Source organism: Prunus dulcis, chromosome 4 (genome assembly GCF_902201215.1).
Source record: "Prunus dulcis chromosome 4, ALMONDv2, whole genome shotgun sequence".
Classification (NCBI taxonomy): domain Eukaryota; kingdom Viridiplantae; phylum Streptophyta; class Magnoliopsida; order Rosales; family Rosaceae; genus Prunus; species Prunus dulcis.
The window spans coordinates 13,496,767-13,508,130 of NC_047653.1; the positions used below are offsets into that span (position 1 = coordinate 13,496,767).

At 39.6% G+C, this 11,364-nt stretch overlaps 2 protein-coding genes and 1 non-coding gene across 3 annotated transcripts; 2 read left to right on the top strand and 1 right to left on the bottom strand.

The window, feature by feature from the left end:
• Positions 1 to 101: 101 nt before the first annotated feature.
• LOC117625426 lies at positions 102 to 1,304 on the top strand. The gene has a single exon (XM_034356979.1). It carries the CDS (start codon positions 102 to 104, stop codon positions 1,302 to 1,304), a length of 1,203 nt encoding a protein of 400 aa, XP_034212870.1.
• A 3,203-nt stretch (positions 1,305 to 4,507) lies between these two features.
• On the bottom strand, positions 4,508 to 10,095 carry LOC117625427. The gene is given in 3 exon segments (XM_034356980.1): positions 4,508 to 5,583; positions 5,689 to 6,626; positions 6,729 to 10,095. Coding segments are annotated over 3 exon segments (5,298 nt in total). The 3' UTR covers positions 4,508 to 4,590.
• On the top strand, positions 9,380 to 9,486 carry LOC117626818. Its single transcript, XR_004585639.1, has one exon. It is a non-coding gene; the product is annotated as a small nucleolar RNA R71 (small nucleolar RNA).
• Positions 10,096 to 11,364: the final 1,269 nt, after the last annotated feature.

An 11,364-nucleotide genomic window follows, 5' to 3' on the forward strand; every position in this document is an offset into this window, starting at 1 on the left:
CAAATGTGCAACAATCTCAAGGACCTCCCCAAGGATTCCAAACACAACAAAGGCAATTCCAGCAAGCTCCCCAACAAGTGCAAGAGCAAAAGGGTGATCAAATGGGAGAATTGCAAGACATGTTCAAGAAGTTCATGGGGCAACAAATGCAAACCAATCAGAACCTTCAAAATGCAGTGAACAAACTAGAAGTGCAAGTTGGGCAGATTGCATCCTCCATGAGCAATAGAGCATCCGGAACTTTTCCAAGCCAAACGGAGGTGAATCCAAGGCATCAAGAGCATGCTAAAGCAATACACATCTTGAGAAGTGGTAAACAAGTTGATAATAAGGTTGGAGATGCCAATGAAGAGCAAGAAGATGGAGAAAACGTGGAGATCATTCAGCCACCACATGGGCAGCCCACAGCTTCCAACAAACAGTCCATCAATGCTCCTGGAAAGAGCACAGGCCCTAAGGTATCATCAAATGCTAATCAAGTTCCAATTTCAACTAATGCTTTTAGGCCTATTGCACCCTTTCCCAGCAGGTTATCAAAGTCAAAGAAAGATCAAGGCTTGGATGAGATAATGGAAACATTCAAGAAGGTGCAAATCAACATCCCATTGCTCAATGCTATTGCTCAGATTCCAAAGTATGCAAAATTTTTGAAGGATCTATGCACTAACAAGAGGAGATTCAAAGAGCATGAACAAGTTGCATTGAGTGAAGAGGTAAGTGCAGTCTTACAAAGAAAGCTACCTCCAAAGCTAAAGGATCCAGGTTCGTTTTCTATACCTTGCATTGTTGGTGATTTCAAGATTCCAAAAGCTTTGCTTGATCTCGGTGCATCCATTAACCTTATGCCATATCATGTTTATGAGAAACTTAACCTTGGTGAGTTGCAAGCCACAACTGTGAGCATTCAATTGGCAGATAGAACTATTCGGTACCCCAAGGGCATTCTAGAAGACGTTGTGGTGAATGTAGAAGGTTTAATCTTGCCAGCTGATTTCTTAGTCTTGGAGATGGAAGAAGCACCAATTCCTGACAATGAATTGCCCCTTATCTTTGGCCGAACCTTCATGGCTACTGCTAAGACCAAGATTGATGTAGAGCAAGGCACTCTCACCATGACCGTTAATGGAGAAACTGTCGCCTTCAAAGTGTTTGATGCCCTGAAGCCAAATGTTGTACAAGATTGTTTTCAAATTGAAGTATTTGGTAATCCAGGGAAAGAGAGATTTGATGGCCTTCCTTATTCAGTAGAATCATGCTTGCTGAAAAGAGGAGACAAGGAGGAGCAGAAATGGAAAAGAAGTTGAAACCTCCATTGTTTAGGTGTACTTAGATTACCAAATTCAAGAAAGTAGGAGGTTAAGTCTAAAAACAGAATTTAAAGCAAGAGTGGTTGTAATTGTTGAACAAATGAGGCAAAACCAAATTTCAAACAAAAGCAAGGTGAACAAATGTAACAAAGAGTACTTTTGTAGGCTGGAAAACAGGTTGGGATACTAGGGCATTCGATTCACCATAACAATTCAATTTCAAGGTTATAAGGAGTCAAGTGACAAGTCTCATTGATTCAAAGGTTGATTCTAGCTAAAAGTATGATTAGGCCATGGTGTCTGGTCCTCAACCTTGTGCTCCTAATTCCCTAACTGATTATTTGTTGTCTAATCTAAATTAAGCATTAGGAAACCCATTAAGCATAGAAGAACAAGTTAAACAACCAAGCATGTATCTAATCCCTGTTGTCGAATGTCCATACATACTTTTCTTATTCATAGTTCAATTAAAATCAAAGCATGGTGTCTACTCTTGATTCAAACCAAGGTAGCTAATATACAAGTTCTAATGGTGATCAATCATCCAAACAAGCATATTAACTGATAAGCATAAAGAATAGGAATATGAATCATGAATCAAACTTGAAACTCAAAACGTCAACTTATAAACCAAGAATATTCATGTTAGGTTACATCATAGCCCTAGTTATGAATTTAGCTACTCATAATGGAAATGAAACTTAAGCAAAAAATGAGAAAACATATTGAATGCAATAAGAGTAGAGAAACCCAATTCTGAAGTTGCTTGTGGCTTCCAAGGCTTCTCCAGGTGCTTCTCCACGTCTAATGCTACTCCAAGATCTTTCTCATGTCTAGAGTATGGCAACTAAAGAGGTGATTTGGGATGAGTTTGGGTGGCTGGTGATGGCAGAGAAAGAACAAATTCGTAGGAATATGGAAGGAAGGCTTGTTGGAGTTCTTTTTTTCTGATTTTGGGCTGAATGAATTGATATAGGATGGCTGGAGTGATTTATAGGTGAATGGAGTGACTCCTCTGCACTTGAGTAACTGACACACCTCACTTAATTGCTCCCTTAATTGCTCAACATGTCAGGTCTAAAGTCAAGGAAAGACCTCCCTTAATTGCTCCCTCAATTGCTCCCTCAATTGCTCCCTCAATTGCTCCCTTAATTGCTCAACATGTCAGGTCTAAAGTCAAGGAAAGACTTCCCTTAATTGCTCCCTCAATTGCTCCCTTAATTGCTCAACATGTCAGGTCTGGTGTGTACATGGGCTCACGAATTGGGCTCAACTTCATTATCTGATGCATTTGAGTAGTCCATCTTGAAGTTCAGACTCTCATCTTTCCAACCACAATTTATTTGGGCAAATCCAAGTTCCGAGGAAGATGTTAAGGCCGAAATGAGTTGGTAACCCAGTCTGCTCGTTTTTGCACCATTTTGCATCTTTTCTTATCCAAAGACACCATTGTTACCTAGAGCCCAATGAACTGAATGATAAACAAAAAAGGGATTAAAAGCACACGTTTGACTCAATAACATAACCAAATCATAAGCAAGAAGGGTACAAAATGATATACAATTGTGAACTGATCAAATACCCCCAGACCTAGATTTTGCTAGTCCTCGAGCAAAACAAAAGAGAATAAAGTTGAAAACAAAACAAGAAGTTAACTAAACCACTTCTGTAGGTAACTCGATTGCAATATGCATATGCAACAAGCCTTTAAACCTCTCGGCATCCCTAATCGAAGAGTTGTGTCTCCTGAGGGTTTAACAGAAACGATACCCACAAACGTTTTACTGACTCTCTAACACCAAAAGGTTAGAAAACTAACTTTGAAAACAACTAATGAAAGAAAACTTTAATCATGCATCCAACACCATAGAGTTACCAAGATAGATGATCAATAAGTGTGTAAAGTGGAAGCTATAGCTCAAAGGCACACGGCTTCAAAGTAAACATACTCAAATCTTGAAGGAAGAACATGCTTCAACTCTAATTCTCACATCTAGCACTCAATCACTCAGAACCTATGGTTTTATTCTCTCAAACAAGCATAAGTGAGTATATGAAATAGACGCACAATATTTGGTTAGATCTCATGAAGGGAATCAAATACTAAGAGTAGAGATACACACATACATACCAGCACCCATGAATACATCCTCAAAGATCAGCTAGGTCTTTCACAAGGTTGTAATGAAAGGCTAAGGTTAAGGGAAGTGGAAGAATTGGAAGGAACACAACTAACTTAAGAACATACCAAGGTTGCATTCTTCATTGATCTGCAAGGTGTCATTGATTTAGAATGGTATGGCTGCAACTTCATAGCATCATCTGCCATAGACTTCATATTTCACATTTAGATCAAATCGAAACACTTTCTCTTTATCTTTCTCTTTTCTTTTTTTTTTCTTTTTTTTTTTTCTGCATAGATTCGCACCAATTTACATTTGGGCATGGGGCAGCAACCTCCTTGCTTCAAACTTTATCTTGGCACACCTTGGTATATTTCTAAGCTATAGGGTATGGCTATAATAGGTTAAATATCTCTGATTGAGATACAAAGTTAGGGGAATTATGAGGGTGATAGAAGAAAAAGGCTTGTAGTGTTTGGCTGCAAGAGAGCTGATGGAACACACGAATGGGTAGGGTGAAAAGAAAGCACATAATATGGTTATACACGCAGAGCCTAGCATCACTTCAATGAGTTCATTCATGGGTGAGAGCACGCACCTGATATCTGCAAAGAGAATCATCCTTAGTATTCAACAAAAATGGAACAATGAGATCATTTAGACTGAATTGAAGAAAATAAGTAGAGATGAGGAATAGAAACACTTTAAACCCTCTCAAGAAAGCAATTAGGCTCTAAATAGCTCACTAGGGTAGTCTCCACTATTTTCCTTCAAGAATCTGAGCATGGTACTTTAGCCACCAGAATTCTAAGAGCAAAAGCTTTGTGAAGTGTAAAATTTCTGATATGAAAATCTCAATGGCAGCTCCATAGCATTGGTTGTATGAAAGTGACAAGCGAACGAAAATTGTAAACACAAATGAACAAAAATTGAAAACCTCCCCCCCCAGACCTGAATTGAACATTGTCCTCAATGTTAAAGCATAACAAGGATGAGTGAGAACATGAGAATAATAAGGGGACAGTTTAAGACAAAGTATTAGAGAAACTCCCTCTTGATGCGTTTAGGTCGACCGCTACCAAGCACCTTATTCTTCAACACATGGGTTGCCTCCCAAGAAGCGCCTTAGTTAATGTCTTGGCAAGACATTATGCCATTAGCTAACTTGATTGTACGAAGGGAAGATGATCCACCACATGACCAGTTTGAATTCCAACCGACACTCCCTCATAGAATGGCTTTAAACGTTGTCCATTTACTTTGAAAGTCGAGCCATCTTTAGGATTTTGAATCTCCACAGCTCCATAGGGAGATACATTGACCACGGTGAATGGGCCAAGCCACCTAGACTTCAATTTTCCTGGCAAGAGACGCAAACGTGAGTTAAACAAAAGAACTGACATACCTTTGGTGAATTTTTTCCGTTGAATGTTCCTGTCATGGTAACTCTTGGTACGTTCTTTGTATAGCTTTGCATTCTCATAGGACTCATGTCGAATTTCTTCCAATTCATTGAGCTGAAACTTTCTAACATGGCCGGCCTTGTCCAGATCAAAATTCAACTTCTTGATGGCCCAAAAAGCATTGTGTTCAAGCTCCATTGGCAAGTGACAGGCTTTCCCAAACACAAGACGATAAGGGCTCATTTCGATGGGAGTCTTATATGCAGTCCTATAAGCCCATAATGCATCATTGAGCTTGGCAGCCCAATCTTTCCTTGTACTATTCACCACCTTCTCTAGGATCTGCTTAATTTCTCTGTTGCTTATTTCTACTTGACCAGAAGTTTGAGGATGATATGGTGTAGAGACTCGGTGGGTGATATTGTACTTCTTCATGAGTGCTTCAAATAGCTTGTTGCAGAAGTGGCTGCCTCCATCACTAATGACAGCCCTTTGAGTACCAAACCTTGTGAAAATATTGTCCCTCAAGAACTTCAGGACCACCTTATGATCATTGGTTTTGGTGGCTATGGCTTCCACCCATTTAGACACATAATCAACAGCAACAAGTATGTAGGTATAACCAAAGGAAGATGGGAATGGTCCCATGAAATCAATACCCCATACATCGAAGAGTTCCACAAAGAGTATGTTCTTCAATGGCAGTTCGTTCCTGCGGCTTATGTTTCCCATCCTTTTACACCTATCACACTTAACACAAAAATTAAATGCATCTTTGAATAGAGTAGGCCAAAAGAAACCTGATTGCAAAATTTTAAGTGCTGTTTTCTTGGCTCCAAAGTGGCCTCCACAAGCCAATTCGTGGCTATGCCTAAGGATGCTTTCTTGTTCTTCTTCTGGAACACATCTTCTAATGAGTTGATCTGGGCAATGCTTGAATAAGAAAGGTTCATCCCAGACATAATGTTTCACCATGGAAAAGAACTTTTTTTTGTCCTGATAAGTTAGATCATTTCTAAGAACACCACAAGCAAGATAATTAACAAAATCAGCATACCATGGCTCTTTGACTTGGGCAACATATAGTTGTTCATCTGGGAAAGTCTCATTCAATGGTAGTACAGCTTCTCCTTGCTCTTCAACCACAATGCTGCTCAAATGGTCAGCCACCACATTTTCACATCCCTTCTTGTCTCGAATCTCCAAATCGAACTCTTGCAGCAAGAGAATCCATCTGATCAAGCGAGGTTTGGCATCCTTCTTAGTGAGCAAGTATCTAAGAGCTGCATGGTCAGAATAAACAATTACTTTAGAACCAACAAGGTAAGGACGAAATTTTTCTAAAGCAAAAACCACAGCAAGCAACTCCTTTTCTGTTGTGGAGTAATTGAGTTGGGCATCATTCAAGGTCCGACTTGCATAATGAATCACATGGGGAAGCTTGTTCTTCTTTTGACCTAAAACTGCACCAATAGCAAAGTCAGAGGCATCACACATTATTTCAAATGGTAAAGACCAATCTGGAGCTATGATAATAGGGGCTGAAGTTAGCTCTTTCTTCAAAGTCGTAAAGGCTTCCATGCAAATCTCGTCAAACTCAAAAACAGCATCCTTAGCAAGGAGATTACACAATGGTCTTGAAATGCTTGAAAAATTTTTTATGAACCTTCTATAGAATCCGGCATGGCCCAGAAAGCTTCTAACTCCTTTAACAGAGGAAGGGGGTGGTAGATTTGTGATGATATTTATCTTGGCTTTGTCCACTTGAATTCCTTTGTTTGAAACAACATGGCCTAGCACAATTCCTTGTCTTACCATGAAGTGACACTTCTCCCAATTCAAAATCAGATTTGTTTCCTGACATCTTGTAAGCACTAGAGACAAGTGGTGAAGACAATCATCAAAAGATGAACAAAAAACTGAAAAATCATCCATAAATACCTCCATGAATCGTTCCACCATATCAGAAAAGATTGCCATCATGCATCTTTGGAAAGTTGCTGGAGCATTGCACAAACCAAATGGCATCCTTCTATAAGCAAATGTACCAAATGGGCATGTGAACGTGGTTTTCTCCTGGTCTTCCGGAGCAATGGGAATTTGATTATAACCTGAAAATCCATCAAGAAAACAGTAGTAAGCATGGCCAGATAAACGGTCAAGCATTTGATCAATAAAAGGCAAGGGAAAATGATCTTTTCTCGTGGATGTGTTCAACTTCCTATAATCAATGCAAACTCTCCAACCGGTGATAGTGCGTGTTGGAACTAGCTCATTCTTCTAATTCTTTACAACGGTGATTCCGGACTTCTTTGGAACCACTTGCACAGGACTCACCCACTTAGAATCTGAAATTGGGTAGATGATTCCCACATCAAGTAGCTTCAAAACTTCAGCCCTAACCACCTCCTTCATATTGGGATTTAGCCTACTTTGTGCATCACGAGATGGTTTGCTGTCTTCTTCCATTAAAATTCGGTGCATGCACATGCTTGGACTAATTCCTTTGATGTCTGCTATGGTCCATCCAAGGGCTGTTTTATGTTCTTTCAGAACTTCAATTAAACTGTCCTCTTCATGTGAAGTGAGACTTGCAGCAATTATAACAGGGAGGGTTTCATTAGCACCCAAATAAGCATATTTAAGATGATTGGGTAGAGGTTTAAGTTCTAGCTTTGGTGGGGGGATAATGGATGGCTCCAATTTTGTGGAGGATGATGCAAGAGGCTCAAGTGGTGGCCTAAAGGATGGTGGGTATGGTTGAAACACTTCTAAGGCAGCCATCACTTCTTGGAACTCTGATTCAAAGAGATCTTCCTCTTCTTGTGTTAGGACCGCTTCCAAAGCATCATTAGACTTTTTCAGCACAATTTTAGAAGAAACCTCATGATCCACAACATCAATTGAAAAACAAGTATCAAGAGTGATAGAAGGTTGAGACAGAGCATCAAACACTTTAAATTCAACAGTTTCACCCAAAACAGTCATGGAGAGGGTGCCATCTTTCACTTTGATGATTGTGTCTGCAGTGGCCATGAATGGTCGCCCGAGGAGAATGGGATCAACACGGTCTACATATGGGTTATCCTCCATATCCATCACTACAAAATCAGCCGGAAGAATGAGTGTATTAACTTGAACTAAAATATCTTCTACAATACCTCTTGGATATTTGATAGAATGATCAGCTAGTTCAAGACTAATTGAGGTTTTCTTTATCCCTTCTAAGCCAAGCGCCTGATAAACTGAATATGGCATTACATTGATGCTTGCTCCCAAGTCCAACATGGCTCTTCCAACCGCCTTATCTCCGATGTTAATGGGAATGTTAAAGCTGCCAGGATCTTCTAGTTTTGGTGGAAGCTTCCTTTGCAACACAGCACTCACATTCTTGTTGAGCTTTACTTCTTCACTTGGAGTAAAATTGAGCTTGTGAGTCATCAAGTGCTTGATGAACTTTCCATATGCAGGAATCTGTTTAACAACATCAAGCAAGGGCAAATTGATATTAACTTTACTCAAAATATCATAAATCTCTTTAAAAGCCTTATCTTGATTTGCTTTCTTCAAACGGCCTGTAAATGGAATCGGTGGAATATATGGAGGAGGTGGGATGTATCTATCTTGATGAAGATGTGATGGCACAAATTTGTCATCTCTTTTATGCAATTGAAATGGATTGGGTTCCTGAGAATCAGATTTGGCCTTAGGAGCAGATTGGGACGTTTTGGGTTGTTCTCCTTCCATAGTTGTGGTTTCCTCTTCATCTTCATCCTCTACAACCACAACATCATTTGATAGATCAGAACCAACTTTGTTATCAACAATCTTACCTGATCTGAGCACATGAACGGCCTTGGCTTCTTGGTTTTTTTGATTGATCACGGTTTGACTTGGCCATTTCCCAGGTTCTCTTTGAGCTATTTCAGTAGCTATCTGGCCCAATTGGACTTCCAACTTGGAGATGGCAGCTTGTGTTGTTTGCTGGAAATTGGATTGGTTGATTGCCATTTGCTTCACTATATCCTCCAACGATGATGATTGTTGTGGCCTTTGAAGTGAAGGGGGATTCGCTTGATTCTGTGTATTCCTCCATGAAAAGTTTGGATGATTCCTCCAACCTGGATTATAACTTTGAGAATATGGGTCATTTATTGGACCTCGGTTGTAGGAATTCACCAACTTAGCTTGCTTTTGCACAAATTCTGGATATGCAGCCCCAAAGGGACAAGAAATGGTAGGATGATCATGAGTTTCACAGATGCTACACACTTCCTTCAAAGGGTTTCTTGAGTTCAATGCAAGGAGGGCATCTAGCTTTTGTTCCAATTTGGAAATCTGCACACTGGAAGAATCATTAGAACCACCAGCAATACGCTTACCTCTTGTATCGGTGTGTTGGGTCTCCATTGCTATCTCCTCAAAGAGTTCATATGTTTCTTCTGGAGTTTTAGTCTTATAAGAACCACCTGCAAAATTAGTGAAAATATTATGGCTAGAGGGGGTTAGTCCTTTATAAAACATACACATCTGAAGCTTCAATGGAATCCCATGATGAGGACATTGATTGAGCAGCCCGTTGAATCTCTCCCATGCTTCACAAAACGAATCATCATCTTGTTGTGCAAATAGAAGGATCTTGTCCCTGAGCATGTCGGTTTTTTGCGTGGAGAAATATTTCTCCAAGAACTTCTTTTGAATGGCTCCCCAAGTCATGAGTGAACCAGGCTTCAAAGAATTCAACCAATATTTCGCTTTATCTTTCAAAGTGTACGGAAACACTCTCATTCGAAGTTGCTCTTCTGTCACACCTGTCAAGGGAAAAGAGCTCACAACATTAAAAATATCCTTTATATGAGTTAATGGATCTTCATTAGGTAAACCATAAAAAGAAGGGAGCATATTAAGATGAGAAGATTTAAGCTCATAGTTTCGAGCTGCGGTGGGCAGCAAGATGCTTGAAGGGGATGCTGGAATTGTTGGGATATCAAGGTCTCCCATGAACTCATTGGCAGCCATCTCTTCTTCTTCTTGGTCTGAACTTGATTCCGAATTTGAAGGTGAAGACCCTGGGAGGTCAGTGTGGATAGCAAGACCTTCAAATGTGGCAATGGCTTGCTCTTTTGCAGTTGCTAACTCTTTTTCTAGACGATTCTGAATTTCAGAGATCACCCGGTTTGGTTGCAAAGATGGCCCTGCGTTCAAAGATCTCGAACGTTGGAATGAAGACCTCACTTGTTCAAGGAAAGGATTAGTAGACATAAACTACCTGAAACAGAAAATAATTTGAGTTAATTAGTACTTCTAAAAGAATAGGGTAACTTTGGGTACATAACCAGGGAAGAACTTTCATTCAGTCCCCGGCAACGGCGCCAAAATTTGTTGTTAAAATGTTAACTCGCAATTGTACGGGCCAATTAGTAGTATAGCAAGACAAGTACAAGGTCGTACCCACGAGGACTGAGAAGTTAAAACTAGTTATGTACTTAGATTACCAAATTCAAGAAAGTAGGAGGTTAAGTCTAAAACAGAATTTAAAGCAAGAGTGGTTGTAATTGTTGAACAAATGAGGCAAAACGAAATTTCAAACAAAAGCAAGGTGAACAAATGTAACAAAGAGTACTTTTGTAGGCTGGAAAACAGGTGGGGATACTAGGGCATTCGATTCACCATAACAATTCAATTCTGGGTTATAAGGAGTCAAGTGACAAGTCTCATTCGGATTCAAAGGTTGATTCTAGCTAAAGTATGATTAGGCCATGGTGTCTGGTCTTAACCTTGTGCTCCTAATTCCCTAACTTGATTATTTGTTGTCTAATCTAAATTAAGCATTAGGAACCCATTAAGCATAGAAGAACAAGTTAAACAACCAAGCATGTATCTAATCCCTGTTGTCGAATGTCCATACATACTTTTCTTATTCATAGTTCAATTAAAATCAAAGCATGGTGTCTACTCTTGATTCAAACCAAGGTAGCTAATATACAAGTTCTAATGGTGATCAATCATCCAAACAAGCATATTAACTGATAAGCATAAAGAATAGGAATATGAATCATGAATCAAACTTGAAACTCAAAACTTCAACTTATAAACCCAGAATATTCATGTTAGGTTACATCATAGCCCTAGTTATGAATTTAGCTACTCATAATGGAAATGAAACTTAAGCAAAAATGAGAAAACATATTGAATGCAATAAGAGTAGAGAAAACCAATTTTGAAGTTGCTTGTGGTTTCCAAGGCTTCTCCAGGTGCTTATCCACTTCTAATGCTACTCCAAGAACTTTCTCATGTCTAGAGTATGGCAACTAAAGAGGTGATTTGGGATGAGTTTGGGTGGCTGGTGATGGCAGAGAAAGAACAAATTCGTAGGAATATGGAAGGAAGGCTTGTTGGAGTTCTTGTGTGTTCTGATTTTGGGCTCAATGAAGTGATATAGGATGGCTGGAGTGATTTATAGGTGAATGGAGTGACTCCTCTGCACTTGAGTAGCTGACACACCTCCCTTAATTGCTCCCTCAATTGCTC